This window comes from Tarenaya hassleriana, unplaced genomic scaffold (genome assembly GCF_000463585.1).
Source record: "Tarenaya hassleriana unplaced genomic scaffold, ASM46358v1 Cleome18, whole genome shotgun sequence".
Classification (NCBI taxonomy): Eukaryota; Viridiplantae; Streptophyta; class Magnoliopsida; order Brassicales; family Cleomaceae; genus Tarenaya; species Tarenaya hassleriana.
In genome coordinates, this window is record NW_010965216.1 from 600,483 (window position 1) to 619,060 (window position 18,578).

At 35.4% G+C, this 18,578-nt stretch overlaps 4 protein-coding genes across 6 annotated transcripts; 3 read left to right on the forward strand and 1 right to left on the reverse strand.

Moving 5' to 3' along the window:
• Window positions 1-1,258: 1,258 nt before the first annotated feature.
• On the reverse strand, window positions 1,259-3,419 carry LOC104810344 (mini-ribonuclease 3). Its single transcript, XM_010536598.1, has 6 exons — window positions 3,181-3,419; window positions 2,683-2,813; window positions 2,370-2,459; window positions 2,122-2,174; window positions 1,941-2,043; window positions 1,259-1,652 (listed from the first exon to the last, which is right to left on the reverse strand). The coding sequence occupies exons 1-6, from the start codon at window positions 3,386-3,388 to the stop codon at window positions 1,512-1,514; spliced, it is 726 nt and encodes a 241-aa protein (XP_010534900.1). The 5' UTR covers window positions 3,389-3,419; the 3' UTR covers window positions 1,259-1,511.
• A 123-nt stretch (window positions 3,420-3,542) lies between these two features.
• On the forward strand, window positions 3,543-7,001 carry LOC104810346 (DEAD-box ATP-dependent RNA helicase 20). Of its 2 annotated transcripts, none has more exons than XM_010536600.1 (10): window positions 3,543-3,723; window positions 4,125-4,390; window positions 4,721-4,900; window positions 5,010-5,171; window positions 5,267-5,421; window positions 5,602-5,694; window positions 5,812-5,897; window positions 5,986-6,212; window positions 6,311-6,544; window positions 6,752-7,001. In XM_010536600.1, the coding sequence occupies exons 1-10, from the start codon at window positions 3,668-3,670 to the stop codon at window positions 6,805-6,807; spliced, it is 1,515 nt and encodes a 504-aa protein (XP_010534902.1). In that variant the 5' UTR covers window positions 3,543-3,667; the 3' UTR covers window positions 6,808-7,001. The 2 variants fall into 2 exon arrangements, with proteins under 2 accessions (XP_010534902.1, XP_010534903.1); XM_010536601.1 differs by having other exon boundaries at window positions 3,545-3,723; window positions 4,133-4,390.
• A 97-nt stretch (window positions 7,002-7,098) lies between these two features.
• Window positions 7,099-9,604, forward strand: LOC104810345. The gene is made up of 3 exons (XM_010536599.2): window positions 7,099-7,343; window positions 7,518-7,691; window positions 9,052-9,604. Exons 1-3 carry the CDS (start codon window positions 7,298-7,300, stop codon window positions 9,354-9,356), a joined length of 525 nt encoding a protein of 174 aa, XP_010534901.1. The 5' UTR covers window positions 7,099-7,297; the 3' UTR covers window positions 9,357-9,604.
• A 3,988-nt stretch (window positions 9,605-13,592) lies between these two features.
• Window positions 13,593-18,297, forward strand: LOC104810577 (3-epi-6-deoxocathasterone 23-monooxygenase). Of its 2 annotated transcripts, none has more exons than XM_019202197.1 (8): window positions 13,593-13,961; window positions 14,122-14,446; window positions 15,663-15,812; window positions 15,910-16,170; window positions 16,292-16,381; window positions 16,482-16,670; window positions 16,810-16,931; window positions 17,357-17,862. In XM_019202197.1, exons 1-8 carry the CDS (start codon window positions 13,699-13,701, stop codon window positions 17,466-17,468), a joined length of 1,512 nt encoding a protein of 503 aa, XP_019057742.1. In that variant the 5' UTR covers window positions 13,593-13,698; the 3' UTR covers window positions 17,469-17,862. The 2 variants fall into 2 exon arrangements, with proteins under 2 accessions (XP_019057742.1, XP_019057743.1); XM_019202198.1 differs by lacking the exon at window positions 17,357-17,862 and adding an exon at window positions 17,870-18,297 and having other exon boundaries at window positions 13,597-13,961.
• Window positions 18,298-18,578: the final 281 nt, after the last annotated feature.

Consider the following 18,578-nt stretch of genomic DNA (forward strand, 5'->3'; position numbering starts at 1 on the left):
ATTAGACCGCATGACGTAAGATATATATATATATATATATATATATATATATATATATTCCTTTTTATTTATTTGTTACATTTATGAACATAAACGAATTTTGTGACCCCCCCCCCCCAAAAAAAAGACTACGGTTATAAGGAAGTGATTTTCGTATTGATTACATTAAGATAATGCTGACTTGGCTTGTTGATGTCTTGCTTATCCACTAGATTAGACCGCATGACGTAAGATATATATATATATATATATATATATATATATATATATTCCTTTTTATTTATTTGTTACATTTATGAACATAAACGAATTTTGTGACCCCCCCCCCCCAAAAAAAAAGATTAGTGTTAGTTAAATTGACAGGTTTCCAACCATGCTATTGGGAACGTTTATTTAATATACAGCTAAGACTTAGCTTATATTGATGATCAACGGACATTCAAATCAATTCTAATCGAATTGATATCATGGCTATGTCCAATAAATGGAATTATGAATATATATTTTTTAAATCAAATTAATAAAATTAAATGTCGATGGGATAAAAAAATCATATAAAAGCAAATTATCTTGTAGTAGTTTTAAAATAAAATTTGAATAACAACACTACCAAAACAAAATATCAAAAAATTTCAAATACAGTGATACTGGACCCAAATGGGTGAAAATCAGTTTCTTCATTTTTTTTTTGTCACGTTTGTATTATAATATATTTATATTTTTTACAATATAAGTATCAAATATAGAGTACAAATCGATAAAACTAGAAGGAAATTAAAGAATTATTGTTCTGAACAAGGTTTATCAACTTGATTAATAACCAAATAAACAAACCGATCTAAATCCAATAAAGGCAACGTAACTAAACCGAATACGATATAAAAACGAATGGTTATGATTTTTATAACTGGGCAATTTGAATAACTGAAAAATCAAAATAGAACGCAACCTAATCTAATTCAATATAAAAATCGAATGATTATCGGTTTTTAAATCCGAAATAGCCACAACGTAATATTACCCTGTCATGCTCTTTTTCCACGATCGAGAAACAGAGGTGCTGTAAATAAATTTTGACTTTCTTACCCTTTCTGTAAAAGAGGTAAAAGAGCAAGCCTTCGAAGTATGCTCGAATGCACTTAAGAGTTAATTAACAAAGTTCATTTTCTGCAATTTCATTCTCTCTCTCTCTCCTCTGAATTTATCAGAGCATTTTTCCTTGATCGTCCGCTTTGTTCATGACAGGGCAATATTTCCATACTCTGTGCAAAGATACGGAGTCCTTGCCTTTTAACATGAAACTTGGAATCGTATATTACAGGCCATTTATATATTTATATATATATATATGGTGTTGGATTAAGATCCTATAACTCAAGACTCATTTTTTCAGCAACTGATTGAATTAATCCTATGCCCATATGGGAAACGAGGAAGGAGAAGACGTTACACCACTCAGTGATGCGGAATTCGGACAAAAAGATGAGACAGTTTATGCTCTTATAGAATGCTTACTTACTGGGTTGGTCAGGTACTGATAGTTTACGCTTGGCCTCCTCTACGATCACCTCTGTTGAACGACCACTCGAGAATCCTAGCTTCTCCATGATCTCATCCAATCTTTTCGCATCCGTCAGGTACAGATAACCAATCTGAAAACGAAAAAACCCAGAATCCAGAGGACACGAAACAGTTTCTCAAACCGTGCCCTGATGAAATTTGCTCAGAGATTTGCCCAGAAGAAGATCGATCAAACAGGGACAAAAAGCTTACATCTTTAATGAACACACAGAATCTTGTTACTTTTTTTAGCGAAAAGGGTATCGTGTTTGAGCAAAAGACGGTATCCCTAGGGACGTTTAAATGCTTAGCACAAAGAAAACAACTACCCAAGCTTCGTTATTTAGACAAGATAGTTACGAGTAGATATGAACACTTACTAGTGTTTCCAATGATGATGCCTTGTTATAGACAGCAACACCAGCACGCCTTCTTGTACGTGTTTTGACTGAACCTACATTCTTTCCCCACCGGAGTACATCTCTGCAGCATGATGAAGTTCATCAATTACCAAAATTTGGACATTGGACCGATATAGAGATGGATTTAGTCTGCACTAACCTTTCTTCCTTTGTTAAGAGGTTATCTTCCATCAGCTTCTGCAGCAATGCATACTGAAGGGGGCACATAGGAAAAAAGGTTGGAACTTTATATATGCCCAAAACAAGAAAAACCAAATTTGATGATTCAAACTTGAACATAAGGTCTCACTTTCTTGATATTTGACTACTTATGCAAGGCCATAAAAGGGTGTTCTTGTAGGAAAAAACTCGACCTGAAAGCAACACGAGTGGAAGAAGATAAGATACCTGGGCTTCACATCGCACAACAGCTCTAACACGATCGTTATATTCTTCAATACTAAGTGGAGGGAAAAGAAAATGCCTGCGAGCATACAACTGCAGAAACCAAAGAGCAAGTGAGATAGCAGTAAGGTTCATCAGAAGAAAGATTACCAAAACAATGGCCGAGTTATGTATAAAAGCTGATCAAAATCTATGTTCGAACAGTTTTACATGCCACCCGACACGAGAAAGTTACTCTACGGAGGACTTGCTCTATGCCAAAAGACAAAGACTTTTGGCAAAAGAATGAAATACAAACACAACAAGGAACAATAACCTCATAGATGGAGTCACCAACAAATGCAAGGGAGGCAGCATTGAAAATGGATCGAGGCTTCTCCACTTTGGGAGGACTTGGAAGCCATCTCTCATATCCCAGATAGGTATCACCAGATTCATCAGCTATTTCTACACAAAGAAACAATTCAGTGAACAATCTCTCTTCCAGAAACTTTAAAAAAAAAAAGCTTTCTACCAAAATCCATTACCAAAGAACAAGAACAGCATATTAAACAGTTTTTAAAAAAAAAATCAAATCCGACTCTTCAGTTACATCACAGAGATGAAAGTACATAGCTTGAAACACGAGTCATTGAATTCCGCATTTTGGGCAAAAGGGTAAAACCCAATGCCAGTTGAAGCTTCACTGAATGAACCTCTAAGGTCTTCAGCAACTATTTCAGACACAAATTACACCGAAAACCTCCAACCTTCGTACACAGCAAAGTAAATTATCCACGTTCCGACAAAATTCCTAGCTTAGCATCGTCGGTACCTTTGACTGCCGGGCGCTTGAGCAGATCGGCGACAGATACGCCGGTCCCTGTCGTTAAGACAGCTGCCGTAGACGGAGATGGCGGAGGCGCGAAGGTGCTAGGAATAGGGTTTTTCTTCACTTTCCGAGGCGCATTGCGATTGTACGGAAGCCTCTGTTTCGTGTCCAAGGCAGCTCTCACTGTAGAGCTTGCCGATAGAATCGCCATTTTCGTACCTCCTTTTTTTTCACTGGGTTCGAAAAATCTTATTTTTATTTGCGATAAGGCGGTGACCGTGGTTGTACACGTGGCGTTTTATGATTTGTTTGTCTTGGAATTAAATTCAGATGCGCTGTAGCTTTAGCGTTAAAAGGCCCTCGTCTTCCTCCTCTCCCCCATTTCGTAAAACCCTAACGAACAGAATTTCCGATTCTCTAAACTCTTCTTCTTCGCTGCTTCAGCTCTCCGTACGAATTTATATCTGTTGCATCTGATTCCACGACCAGTATGAGTCGCTACGACAGTCGCACTAGCGATCCCGGTTCCTATCGGGACCGTCGAAGGTACGTATACATGCATATAGATTCTTGTATTGATGAGCGTGTGTTTACGTCTTTACGAACTGGTAGAATCTTTGTTCTTTTTTGCTTCAATTGAGCTTCTAGGGGTTCGTTTCTGACTCCATTTAATCTGTATGTTCTGAGCCTTTGGGCGGTAGTGTATGCTTAACAAAACGGATTGTGCCGGTTAATCTTATCGGGTTAATCTCTTTATTGACAAAATGCGATTGAGCAGGTTTCATCAAGGGTGCGTTTTACTTGAATTTGATTTCTTCTCTAATCATGTACATAAATTTCCTTGAAATTTTACGAGGTTACGGGTTTTAGCTTTGGTTAGTGGGTCGGAAGATGTAGTCTTGTTGCTTAGCTTCCGATTGTTTCATTTCCAACCTTGTTTTTCTTAGTGTCTCAGGGTTTGGTGGGGCTTCAGCATATGGCAGCTCAGCTGGTCATGGATCAAGCAGAAGGGATTATGATGGTCCTGGATCACCACGGAAACAAGATTTGGACGGGTTGATTCCCTTTGAGAAGAATTTCTACGCTGAGTCCCCTGCGGTGGCAGCCATGACAGAGGCAGAAGTGGAAAATTATAGGCAGAGGAGGGAAATCACCGTTGAAGGCCGAGACATCCCAAAGCCTGTCAAAAATTTCCATGACGTTGGATTTCCTGGTAAGTTGACAAAGGCATATATTACTTCTGCACTTTTTTGGGTCATAGGGTTTTCATTTTCATTCATGAATTTGGAGAGAGTGGATTACAGGTTTCCATGCCGCTTTAGGTTTGTTGATGTGAAATGTGGAGATGCTAATTTAACTGATTCGCTTAAGAATTGTTATCTGGGTTCCTTTCGTTTAATGTAGCTTGTGCATTTGACTCCTGAGATTGTATATTTTGGGAGTGATGTAGTCTAAAGATTGATATTTGTTGTGCTTTCAAGGATTTGGTGGATAGCTTTCTTTTGTTAAACATATACTGATGAGAAGTTCCTGATCGGATCAGATTATGTCATGGAAGAGATAGTGAAGGCTGGGTTTTCTGAACCTACAGCTATACAATCTCAGGGCTGGCCAATGGCGTTGAAGGGACGTGACCTGATCGGCATTGCTGAAACTGGGTCTGGAAAGACACTTTCATATCTACTACCAGCAATAGTTCATGTAAATGCCCAACCAATTTTAGGTAGTGATTGATTTCCATTCTGAACTCCTGTGATGTGGTTCGGTATTTTTTTGCACAGGGCTGCAGTTGTCTTGAATGATGAAACTGATTCAGTTGATTTTTTTTCCAGCTCCTGGCGATGGCCCAATCGTCTTAGTTCTTGCTCCTACCCGCGAACTTGCGGTGCAGATCCAACAAGAGGCATCTAAATTTGGTTCATCATCGAGGATTAAGAGCACTTGTATCTATGGCGGAGTTCCAAAAGGACCTCAAGTCCGTGATCTCCAGAAAGGTGAGTTGGTTCACTACGTTTTTCATCCTTCTGCAAAGTGATTGTGTATATATGTTTCAGTTTGCTGATGATGATTTTTGTTCTTTGTGGATTAGGTGTTGAAATCGTTATAGCTACTCCTGGGAGGTTAATAGACATGTTGGAGTCGAACCACACGAATTTGCGGAGGGTTACTTACCTTGTTTTAGATGAGGCTGATAGGATGTTAGATATGGGATTTGAGCCTCAGATTCGGAAAATTGTTTCACAGGTTATTTCTTCTCCTCCATCAAGCATATTTCTAGAGCTGATTACCTTCCTTTGTCCCAAAAGATACACCGTAATGGAATGTTGCCGATAGTCAATCAGTCGGGCTAGTGATGCAGTTATATCATTGCACCTTACTTATTTGATATCTCTGTTTGTTCTGGTGTTCCTAAACCCTTTGCAGATTCGTCCAGACCGTCAAACTTTGTATTGGAGTGCTACTTGGCCTAAGGAGGTGGAGCAATTGGCTAGGAAATTTCTTTATAACGCATATAAAGTAAGAGAGCTGCTTCTTTTTCTGCTTAGGATCCATGTCGTGTTTCAAGGACACATAACATCTACTTAGGTGTGTTATACACAAAAACTCAAGGAGTCTTCTTGGGATTTTTTGCAGGTGATAATAGGATCTTCTGATTTAAAAGCTAATCGTGCAATCCGACAAATCGTTGATGTCATTTCTGAAAACCAAAAATATAACAAGTATGTGTCCCTTGCGATGCTCTCTGCCTCTCTCATTTCCATTGTTATGGCAATCATGGTGATTGATAGAACTGTCCTGGCATTTTAGATTGGTGAAGTTGCTCGAAGACATAATGGACGGAAGCAGAATACTAATCTTCCTCGATACCAAAAAGGGTTGTGATCAGATCACTCGGCAGCTCCGCATGGATGGTTGGCCTGCTCTGTCAATTCACGGAGATAAAAGTCAAGCCGAGAGGGATTGGGTTCTGTCAGAGTTCAGATCGGGAAAAAGTCCTATAATGACTGCAACCGATGTTGCAGCTCGTGGATTAGGTAACGGTTTTCCAACATGCTCTTCCACTTCATTCTATACCGGTTTTCTTGCACGCTCTCTTATCCGATGATTTCGCTTTATTAAATCTCTGTGGCAGACGTGAAAGACGTGAAGTACGTGATAAACTACGATTTTCCTGGATCACTGGAGGATTATGTGCATCGGATAGGACGGACGGGTAGGGCTGGGGCCAAGGGCACGGCCTACACTTTCTTCACGGCTGCAAACGCGAGATTTGTAAAGGATCTTATCAACATACTGGAGGAAGCTGAGCAGAGGGTCAGTCCCGAATTGGCAGCAATGGGTCGTGGTGCCCCTCCTCCCCCTCCAGGTCAGTTTATCACCTCAACCAAATACATAATTTAAGACATGCATGCTAATGCCACATCATGTAACTGCTGAAACACGTTCATAAGAGGAGTTATTAGCACGTGGGTCTGCAACTAAATGCGAGACAAGTATTTGATATACACGAATTACGATCTATTTTTTACGTGTTGTAACGTTATGGATTGATTTGCCATATCGATGGATCCAGGAGGATTCCGAGACCGTGGGAGTAGATACGGCAGTGGAGGACGAGGCTGGAGCTGAGCTGATGATGATGATGATCAGTTGTTTTTCTTCTCCCCCTCTCCCTTTTATTTACTTTGAATTCTCTTGTTATTGGAGCCGTAAGGGTGTAAAACTTCAATCATGTAAGATGACCAAATTAGGATTTCGTACATAAGTTTCAAACTTTCTGGTAAATTTCTTGTGATTTTATGATTTCTGCAGTTGGGTTTGTTTCTGAGGGTTTCGTAGAATCTTCAATCTCTTGAACATCTTTGGTTCGTCAAAAAAAAAATCTCAGATTTTTCGTGGAATTGGGGGAAAAAAATCCCTACTTTTGCGAAAGTTGAAGCCTTGATTATGAATCCTGTAGAGTCAAACCACAGATGATTTTTCTCTGCTAAATTATTCCAACTTTTGGTTCGTTTGATCTTTTATTAGATCAAAAACCCGGTCCGTACAATTTCTTCCCCTCTCCGTAAAACAGGAAAACTGAAGAAAGCGAAGTAGAAGAAGAAATCGGTGAATCGCCATGAGCGATGAAGGTCCGAAGCTCTACACCAATAAACCCAACAAGGGTAACGACAACAAAACCCTAATCATTGATCCATCTTTTCTGTTTTTCAAACAAACACAAGATGTCGCTTTGCCCAGCTCACGCAAAAAATCTTCTTGCTCTTGGTGGTTTACCCTCTTTGATCGAGTCTCGATCTCGTTTTGATTGCGATCGGTTTCTGGGTCCGCCATTACAGCTCAGGTGAAGCAAGCTCAAGCCAAGGCGAAGGACTTCACTGTACCTCCATCGTCATCATCATCGGCATCGCACGGCGGTTCTGTTCCTCCGCCGCCGCCGCCGAAGGAATCCTTCGTTCGGCGGAACAAGTTTCTCTGGCCGCTTCTCTTGACCGTCAATCTCGCCGTCGGAGGTAAACAACCCAACCCAACCCATCTCTGGTTCTGACCTTGTTTTCATCGAATCTGATTGTGCTGATTCTGTTTAGAGTAGGATTCTTATCTCACGAGGCTTTGGCTTTAGAGCAGTGTCCTGTGTATGAATGATCTCGCTTGTAAATGCACTGTGTTCTTTGCTCTTTGATCATATGCACTTGCCTTGTATGTATCACATTGTTAAACTTTTTCTTCCAATCCCAATAACAATTTTTGCACAACCAGGAGTTTGCCATGTTGTAAGAACTAACAAGCAATGATCTTCGGTGTGTAAGCTATGTTAATGTCTTTGACATGTAAGGAAACCATGTTTACCATAATGATTGTCTCCCAACGGATGTTTCAGGCCAACTAATTTGCACATGCTTGGATTCTTGATGTAGTTGCGCAAAGTTACAGAATCAGATCTTGTCTCATCGTCACAATCTACCTCGACATCTTTAATCTTTGCTTCTTTATTCCCTTTACGATTTCCACCTTTCGGTGGCTTGTTGTCTTATCGTGTCGTTAAGAAATCACATTGGTGATCTATTCTCGAGTTTTCTTGAACTATGGTGTTATATGCTATCAGTAATTAGCATTCCTTCTGTCGGAAATAGCCCTTGAGTGTGCTCTGTTTGTTTCCTAACTGCAAGTTACATATAGAGGATGAGACACAAGTCTAGATTCTATATCTCTGTTTCTTGTTCTGTCCCCTTTAGTTGCATGAAAACTCGTATTAGCTTTTACGACATTCTCTAATGTCTCAATTAACAAACCCCCTTGTGTGGACTAAGATTGATCTCCATTACTAAGACTTGGTCTCACAAAGCTTTTAGCTTTCGGCTTAATATAGTTTCTTGATATTTCATTCTGTTGCTTTGTAGAATTCCGTTGCCATTTGATGCTACACTTTCTGGAAATCATATCCCATTTCTACTCTTGTTTTTTTTCTGTGGACAGATTTCGTTTCTCGTCTCTGTTTTTCGTTTTTTGTCCCGGGGGGTGGGGGTCTCTCTACGCATTGTGCTCTGTTTTTTGTTTTTCCATCGTTTCATGGGACACAACTATTCTACAGTACCCTTCTTTTTCCGCCATTGTTGAGTGTCATCTGCTGAAGAATCAATCATTGAGAAACTGAAAAAAAAAAATTCCATCTTGTGGTCCATAGGGCCACCTCTATGGTCATGTTCTAACCTATCGACACCTACCCTCATCAGGACTCGGGTTTTCACTTGTTCTTTTTCCTCAGTGGTTAAAGTTAAAAACTTTATACCGCATTTTTGAAAATGAGAATGCTTTCTTGCCTGTTGAGATCCTAAACTTATTTTCTGTGTCTTGGACGTATATCTTATGCAGGTTATGTATATTTTAGAACCAAGAAAGATAACACATCCCCATCAAGTGAAGAGACTGAGACCGAGACCAAGACTGTTCCTCCATTATTGGTTACCGCAGAAAAACCTCATTCTCTGGCTGTAGCTGCAGAGCCAGTGAAGGCACGTGAGCCAATACCGGAGAAAGAACAACGAGAGCTCTTCAAATGGATGTTGGATGAGAAAAGGAAGGTGAAACCGAAAGACCCCGAAGAAAAGAAGAGGATGGATGAAGAGAAAGCGATTCTGAAACAATTCATCAGAGCCAAAACCATTCCCAACCTCTGATGATCAATCGACAGCTTCCATCAATTGAGTTCTTGTGGTTTGATACAGAAACCACTTGCTGTTTGATGTTGGGTTCAGTTTTTGGTCATGTGGGTATTAAGATTTGTTGCTTTCTGAACATGTTTCAGTCACACTTGATGATGGATGTTCTTTGGTTAACTTATCCCAATGAACACAATGTATCTTTCATGTATATATGTGTGTATATAGTACATGTATATGTATATACACGTAATGTTTCCATAGTATATTCATAAATTACACAAAGATCTAGGGGAGCATCATTTTCATCAAAGGGACAGAGATGATCGTGTTGGTTTGGTTGACTAGTAGCATCATTTTCACCAATGGGGGACAAGGATCATGTTCTTGGCTATCCAAAACCCTAGATAGAGACTGTTAAAGTTAAAATTAAAATTGGGGAAAATATTCTAATTTCAAGTTGATCTTCTCACATGGAGAGATGGTCCAAATGAAAACAATTCTACAAATTCCCAAAAAAAAAAAGAAGATAATATGGGGAGCTACAATTTTGCTTTATTTTTTCATTTTATTTTCCTTTTGGTTCTATTATTTTTTACATAAAATATTTAAGTTATATAATTCAATACATTAACTTATGGGATATTAATGTATAATTAATTTACCAAATCAGCCAAGCCGGTTCAAATGCAATAATTGCATATGATCAAAGTGTGAATAAACACATTTTCATAAAAAGTGATTAATCATATGGTAATAAGATAATCGATCCTCCCCAAGTTAGGTATAAGCATGAAGGAAATAAACCTTATAAACGGAGATATTATAAAACTATACACACACACACACACTAAAAAGTATATATGTATATTTTATATTTTGGAAAAATAAGGAAAAGCGAATGAAAAGCGATGGGCCTATTTTCTTGTTTGGCAAAACAGTCAAAGGTGAGATGTTGAAAGCTATGAGAGAAAGTGTTGCTTTTAGTCTCTAAATTCATATATATACATATACATACATATATATATATATATATATATATATATATATATATATATATATAGAAAAGCATACAACGAGCGGCCAGAGAATCTCACTCCATTAGGATCCATATATACATAATATATACATATATACATATACACACACTCAGGCATGCAACCATATATATGTGGAAAATGAGGAGGTGAACATGTGGTCTAATGATAAGGAGATTTGATTTGGCCATAATAATTAAATGTTCGATCTTATATTTTATAGAACGTCCATTAATTAATTAATATAAAACTTGGACCGACTTTGCAAGTGGAAGTAGCTTGGCACCGATTTGTAACGAATCCGATATGATCAAATACCAAGCAGATTTAGTTTGTAAAGACAAAAAGTTATTCGAAATAGATCGTGGATGATGTAAACAAAATTCCATGTTCAATCGTAATTAATGATGGTTTATCTAATCGGAATTAAATATCCTTATCTAAATTTTATACTTATGGTAAATACAAAATAAAATGGTCTTTTTCTAAATACGTGAATATTTAAAGAGTTTTCATGTATACATACACAACACTCGACTATATACGTAATACGGATGTATGTATTTATGTATATGAAAAATTTAAAAATAATTAAGAAAAAAAGGAAAAAAGGTGGTTGGAGCTTCACACGAAGGCGCACCAAGCAGACCCACAAATACATTCTTTCCTTCACTTTACTCTAATTCTATTTTTTTAAAATACCATATTTATGAATTTTGGTTATATGCTATAACTTTGATATCTGTGCATATAATTTAAAAATTACCAAAACGTCGTTACATATTTGTGTTATAATACATAAATAGTTATATCTCATAGTTTTATATTATTAATCATATGTAATATATGTAGAGTTGAATAAAAGTTTCTCACTCTCAACGTAAGAGACCGAGTGGAAGTGACTTAATTGAATCATTTCTCAACATATGTGTTTGTGTGTGTGTATATATATATATATAAATTTTTAGTTGTGTATATATATTGTTTGAATAAATTATGAATAATATTTCTAATTCGCACGACTTCGTTGTGTATATATATATTGTTTGAATAATAAAAAATTTAAAAATTATCCCTCAATATTTTAATACGATATGAGAGTAAAAGAGTGCTTCTTGGATCTTGTTTGTGTTCAAATAAAGAAGTAAATATAGATTTGAAAATATATAATTGATTTAAATATATTCTAAATGTTATATATGATTGATATCAATTAGAGATACAAATCAAATAATATCAATTGTATCAATTATTTTTTAACTTATTAGATTATGTCACATCTTTTTATGTAATTTTCTTCTTTATTCTATAAGATTTATTATAAATATGAGATGCATTTTCATTATATGTAATATAATGAAAAGAAAAGATTTAATAATAAAAGTATTTTATTCTATTTTTCTCTTTTTTTCTTTCTTTTTAGTTTCTATATTTTATTTTTCAATATGGTATCTGAGCCTTGTTACGATCTGATTTATTTGTTCTTTTTTTTTTTTCTTATTTAAATTTTCTAATCTCGTATTTATTTGCGTTTTAGATGTTCATATATCCAAATCATTCAAAGGAGAATAAAAATCCAAATTCAAACGATGTGTTATGACAAAAAAAAAAGGTTAAAACTAAAAACTCTAAGATTAAGCGAAGTTTTATGTCAAAAGAGTTAGAATTTTGAAGCCAAACGAAATGATTTGAAAATGGATAATACTCTCTAAATAAATGATATTTTGTGTTTATGGATTTTTTCAATGACAATGAAAATGTTTATAAATTTTTTTTGTCGCATTTTTTCTTCAATATTAATTTTTACATTTTTTCAAAGTCAATTCTGAAGGAGAATGTTGAAATAAAGAAATAAATATGGATTTAAAAATATTATATATAAATGTTAGATATGATTGATAGGAATTAGAGATACAAATCAAATAATATCAATTGTATCAATTATTTTTTTAACTTATTAGGTTATGTCAGATCTTTTTATGTAATTTCGTTCTTTATTCTATAAGATTTATTATAAATATGAGATGCATTTCCATGGTACTTAATATAATAAAAAAGATTAATAATAAAAATATTCTTGTTCTATTTCACTTCTTTTCTGTCTTTTTAGTTTCTATATTTTATTTTTCAATATGTTATTAGAGTGTGGTTACGATCTGATCTATTTATTTTTTATTTATTTAATTTTTTTAATCTTCTATTTCTTTGCGTTTTAAATGTTCAAATATCCAAATTGTTTAAAAAAGAATAAAATTCGAAATTTAAAATGATGTGTTATGACAAAAATAAGTTAAAACTAAAAACTCTAAGATTAAACAAAGTGTTATATCAAAAGAGTTAAAGTTAGAATTTCAAAATCAATCGAAATGATTTTAAAATGGATAATACACCTTATAAATTAATGATATTTTGTGTTTATAGATTTTTTCAAAAACAATGAAAATATCTATGAATTTTTTATATCGCATTTTTTTTTCAAAATTGACTTTTACATTTTTCAAAATCAATTTTGTACCCCACCAATTTGAGTACAAAATATCAATTTAGTTATAATTTATATAAAATTTTAATTAAAAAAACTGAAATGCCCCCTAAATATTTTTTAGTGCCCCTCGTGTTCTTCTTTCATTTTTTTAGTTTTTTTCTTTAAAAATTAGATCATATGAATCATTTGCCCTAGGGATAATCCTTCCTAGATCTGCCAATGTTAGAGATAAAAATCAAATAAAATCAATTGTACCAATTATTTTTAAATTTATTAGGTTATATCAGATTTTTTTATGTAATTTCTTTCCTAATTATTTTATAAGATTTATTATAAATATGAAATACATTTTCATTGTACATAATATAATAAAAAGAAAAGATTGTTGTTCTATTTTCTTTTTTTTTCTTTTTAATTTTTGTATTTATTTTTCAATAGGTTGATCCTCCATCGCCGTTTTGACAATTAATGATATCTACCACCGAAAAATAAAAATAAACAAAGACTCTATATATATATATATATCGAATAGATTCTTCACACGGATCAAAGATTTTCCATAGATAAGACAGTAATTCGAGAGCAATTCTAATTTATCTATCACATTTAATATTCAATCTAAATCATCGCAATAAATTATAAAATAAAAATATTCACACAAAATATCATAAAATAATTATCTTTATTATTATTTTTATTTCTTAAAATATTGAACATGATTAGGCACACAAGAGCATGATTAAAGCTCTATATAAAGAGAAGCAAAGACAGACTCAAAGTCCAAAAAGACAATTAAAAACACCCATCCGTGCGGCTAAGTGGCAAAAGAAAAAGAAAAATGGACACTTCTTCTCTTTCTCTCCCTCTCTTCCTCTTCAACTTCTTCCTCCTCCTCCTCGTGATTCTCCTCTTCAACAAGATGAAATGCAGTCTCCGGTCGTCGCCCTCAATATCGTTGACTTTGACCAAGAAAATCCTCTCTCATGGGCCAAACCTTCCCCAAGGCAACCTCGGATGGCCTCTCGTCGGAGAAACCATCGAGTTCGTGTCCTGTGCCTACTCCGACCAGCCCGAGAGCTTCATGGACAAGCGTCGCCTCCTGTAAGTTCCACTCCTTCTACGGAATATATATCTCAAGATTTTAGGACATGGGTGTTCCTCGTTTTGTGATAATATTATTCGTACGTAAACATAATTCACTCATTAGGGTATTGTTTATATATATGTGTGTGTGCGTGTATATGGGCCGGGATATATATAGGTATGGGAGAGTGTTCAAGTCGCACATATTCGGGACACCTACGATTGTGTCGACGGATGCAGAAGTGAACAGGGTTGTTCTTCAGAGCGATTCCAAGGCTTTCGTACCGTTTTACCCGAAATCTTTGACGGAGCTGATGGGGAAATCCTCGATTCTGCTCATCAATGGAAGCTTGCAGAGGAGGATCCATGGGCTCGTGGGTTCTTTCTTCAAGTCTTCGCTTCTCAAAGCTCAAATCACAGCGGACATGCAAATCTATGTGAAGGAATCTATGGATAATTGGTCCGACGACCAACCCGTCCTCGTCCAAGATGTCTCCAAGAACGTGAGTCTCTCTCTCTCTCTCTCTCTCTCTCTCGCTCACACCCACACAAACACACTTTAGTCTCGTTTCAATTTCTTTGTCGGGTCAATTTAAATGGGTGTTTTCTTGGTTTGATCACGTGGGGTCTAATGGGCTTCCTACATTTAAATTCAACTAACTTGTAGAATATGACACACGCACGCACAGATATACCAATATATATATATATATATATATATATATATATGATTTACTGGGTTTTTTTCCGTATGTATACATCCGTAGAGATGCTGGCTTTATTTGAATAATTATTGAATGAAGTGACTACCAAACTCTTAATATATACAGTCGTCAAGGTGCAAAACAAAAAAGAAACTTGTGAAAAACGAAAACTTTAGATTTAGAGAGAGGTGTTTATTTTAGGGACTACTCTTAGATATTGTTTTATTTTTTGTTGTAGTTTATTATGCACTTGTTTTATTATATATATATATATATATATATAGACCCAACGGTGGGAGGAAAACAAAAGATTCTATTTATTTTGGACTCTTGTTAAATATTTTTTTTAAAATTGGATTCTTCTTAAATTTTGCGAAGCAGCAAGAGAACCAAACACATGTAGAGAGAGCATCTTGTTCTTTGGGTTTTGTGCATATCCATAAGACTCTACATATATATATATATATATATGGGCTACTATCTCCTCATAGTTTGATTCCATGCAAAGGTTAAATTCGATCTTCTCAACTTCTTTCGTCATTACATTTTAAAACATATATATTTAGGTTTTTTTCTATAATAATTATATCGATCTTTTTGAATTTCACCTATTGGTTACGTTCTGACCGTTTCAAAAAGGGAAGGCATATATATATATACACACACACTTGTATATATATGCAAATGTGTGTATGTGAATTGGCGTTCGTGTGCGTTACGATGTCTAATCCAATGATGATAGACATTCGTGTAGAAAAAAAAAATAATATGATTGGGGCGATTTTGGAAATTTTGCTCTAGCCCCTCCCCTACGTGTGAGGTTCTATCATAATGATGTGACATGAAATTATATTGTCTGTAAGAACATGGTCACAATTATTACATCCATAAAAGTTAGGTAATGATAATAATAATAATAATAATTTTCTCTTATATTTTAGTTATTGTAAAAAATTGTTTTATTGATTGAGTGTATAATTTTTTTTTTTTTGTGTGGGAAATATTTGGCATATAGATTGCGTTCAAAGTGCTGGCCAAGGCATTGATGAGCGTAGACAGAGGAGATGAGTTGGGAGTGCTGAAGAAAGAGTTCGAGGAGTTCATCTCCGGTCTCATGTCCCTTCCCATTGATCTCCCCGGAACCCAACTCCACAGATCTCTTCAGGCACGTGTCTTTTTCATCTTTTTTTTTAAAATTTTTTTTTATTAATTTATTAAATGGGTGTTAATAAAGATGATCGTATGATGTTGGGTTTCTGCAGGCGAAGAAGAGAATGGTGAAGCTGGTGCACAACATCATACGGTCCAAAAGGGAAAACGATGATGAGGATGAGGTGAAGGGCGGTCCGAATAAAGACGCGGTGGAAGTGCTGCTCAGAGACGCGAGCGGGCAGTTCACGGACGAATTGATAGCGAACAACATGATAGACATGATGATACCGGGCCAGGATTCCGTCCCCGTCCTCATCACTCTCGCCGTTAAATTCCTCTCCGATTCCCCCTCTGCCCTCCACCACCTAACCGTACGCCATAGTTTCGTATCTTATACGTATATATATATATATATATATATATATATATATATACACACAGGGTGACTTAATATATAGTCGACCTTGTTTATTTATTTAAATTTTTTTGCAGGAAGAAAACATGAAGTTGAAAAGCTTCAAGGATGAAAGAGGGGAGCCTTTATATTGGAACGACTATCTCTCGTTGCCCTTTACACAAAAGGTAACACCATGCATCACGAGTGTATATCGTTTTTCCATTTGCTTATATTCTTATATATATATATATATATATATTGGTATGGTATAATGTGTGTATATAGGTGATAACGGAGACCCTAAGGATGGGGAACGTGATAATAGGAGTGATGAGGAAAGCGGTGAGGGATGTGGAGATAAAAGGGAACGTGATACCAAAGGGATGGTGCTTCATGGCTTATTTCCGATCTGTTCACCTCGACCCTTCCTATTACGACTCTCCCTACCATTTCAATCCTTGGAGATGGCAGCAAGTACCATAATAAGACCCCCTTATTTCTATTTTTTTTTTATTTTTTGTTTTAAAAATATAGTTATGTGGACCATCATATATTAATTTGAATTATATATATATGTTATGAATAAATTCAAAAAATGATGGTTTTTGGACAGGACAAAGACACGAACACAAGTAGCTTCACTCCTTTCGGAGGTGGTCAGAGATTGTGCCCTGGTCTCGACTTGGCTCGCCTCGAAGCTTCCATTTTCCTCCACCATCTCGTCACTCGGTTCAGGTATATATATATATCCATATATATATATATATATCATATTTATGTAACGTTTTTTTCTCTTGCTCGGTTGGGTTCATTTAAAAAAAGAACAAAAATAGGGTTTTATTCGTAGAAAAAAGATCTTATATATCTTCGACAAAATGACTTACCAGCATCAATTTAGTATTTTATCGATGATAGTTTTTATTTTTGAATTTTTAGTTTTTGATTTTAAGCTTTTAATTAGTTTGGGGTTTTTGATTTTTGTAACTTTTGTAAATCCAAAAAATGGAGCTTTAGGGGGAGTCCCCAGCCTAGTGGTTAATGACAACTCCCCTCTATTAAGAGGTTGTGGATTCGAAACCTAGGTATGGAAACTTCCCTTGAGCCGGTCAGCTTTAGAGGCTGGTTTACATGCTCTGCGTGGTTTGTCGGCTACTGCGTAGGGCGGTAGGTTTTTTTCAGGTCCGCGATGCTGTCCTGATGTCGTTCTCGTCCGGCCCATGGGTTGAGAGGCGTTGCGGTGTTCGGTGTCCGACCCGAAAGGTGGTAGGATAGGGGTTTCCCATCGTAAAAAAAAATGGAGCTTTATTCATTAAAATGGTTTTCAAAATTTCTAGAAAAAACTAAATTTATAAAATCTTTTGATTGTCAATTTTTTTTTTTTTAGATTTTAAAAACGTTCATTCAACCCCTTGGTCTCACTTGTTTTTGTTGATTAGTTGGAGTAAATTTGAATTGTACAAAATCAGAATTTTCGTTCACTTAAAAACAATAATAATTAGAATTTACATACATATTATACCTTCGATCATTTAAAAAATGGCTACAAAATTCAACTCTACGAAATTAAATGTGTGCTAAATGCTTTATTAGATTTAGGATTTGATTATACTATGGAATATTATAATACATTCGCAATTGAATCATACAAATGAATACATACACTTGACTTGCAGATGGGTGGCCGAAGAAGATACGATTGTCAACTTTCCCACGGTACGGATGAGGAGGAAAATGCCCATTTGGATCAAAAGGAGAGACTGAATATTCAATTTTGTAGGATTTTAATGGGAATTCTATATGAAAAAAAAAAGTTAAAGAGTTTTATTTATTTTTCTATAAATGAAAAATTAGATGATGATGCTTGCTAAGGGTTTACATATATATGGAGAGAGTTTTGAGACAAGAAAAAGGACTCACACGTGGGAACCGACAGAACACGTGTCAACTGTTTTTGTCGTTTTCCCTACGAAAAAGACAGAGAGAGACAAAACCTCATGTTTGGCGACGACCCGAGCTGGCTCTAGTTGACCCACATGTTTTTTTTTGGTTATTATCAGATATATCGTACATTTCTTATTATTATACATTTTTTTTTGTTGAATTTCTTATTATTATACATTACATGATATTGATTCGGTAATTATTAGTTTTCTTGATTGGAAAAAAATTGAAGAAATCGTGTGTATATATATACATATACAATTCACTGATTATTGTTTGTATAATCTTGAATCAACACCGTTTTAAACGTTTGGGATGGTTTTGTAACAATTCACTAATTATTGTTTGTATATTTTAACAATAGAATGACAAGATAAAAGCCGAAGCATGATTACTTGATTAATTTGGCATATAAAATCTCAATTACCATATCATATTTCT

Bases quoted from the DNA above. Each gene is read 5' to 3' on its own strand.
- LOC104810344 (XM_010536598.1), bottom strand. From the start codon at position 3,388: ATGGCGATTCTATCGGCAAGCTCTACAGTGAGAGCTGCCTTGGACACG. The intron at 2,460-2,682 runs GTTATTGTTCCT...TGGTTTCTGCAG, and splicing joins TTGGTGACTCCATCTATGAG to TTGTATGCTCGCAGGCATTT. The intron at 2,044-2,121 runs GTTAGTGCAGAC...ATCATGCTGCAG, and splicing joins CTCTTAACAAAGGAAGAAAG to AGATGTACTCCGGTGGGGAA.
- LOC104810346 (XM_010536600.1), top strand. From the start codon at position 3,668: ATGAGTCGCTACGACAGTCGCACTAGCGATCCCGGTTCCTATCGGGAC. The intron at 4,391-4,720 runs GTAAGTTGACAA...TGATCGGATCAG, and splicing joins CCATGACGTTGGATTTCCTG to ATTATGTCATGGAAGAGATA. The intron at 5,898-5,985 runs GTATGTGTCCCT...CTGGCATTTTAG, and splicing joins GAAAACCAAAAATATAACAA to ATTGGTGAAGTTGCTCGAAG.
- LOC104810345 (XM_010536599.2), top strand. From the start codon at position 7,298: ATGAGCGATGAAGGTCCGAAGCTCTACACCAATAAACCCAACAAGG. The intron at 7,344-7,517 runs GTAACGACAACA...CCGCCATTACAG, and splicing joins CACCAATAAACCCAACAAGG to CTCAGGTGAAGCAAGCTCAA. The intron at 7,692-9,051 runs GTAAACAACCCA...TATCTTATGCAG, and splicing joins CGTCAATCTCGCCGTCGGAG to GTTATGTATATTTTAGAACC.
- LOC104810577 (XM_019202197.1), top strand. From the start codon at position 13,699: ATGGACACTTCTTCTCTTTCTCTCCCTCTCTTCCTCTTCAACTTCTTC. The intron at 14,447-15,662 runs GTGAGTCTCTCT...TTTGGCATATAG, and splicing joins TCCAAGATGTCTCCAAGAAC to ATTGCGTTCAAAGTGCTGGC. The intron at 16,171-16,291 runs GTACGCCATAGT...ATTTTTTTGCAG, and splicing joins CTGCCCTCCACCACCTAACC to GAAGAAAACATGAAGTTGAA.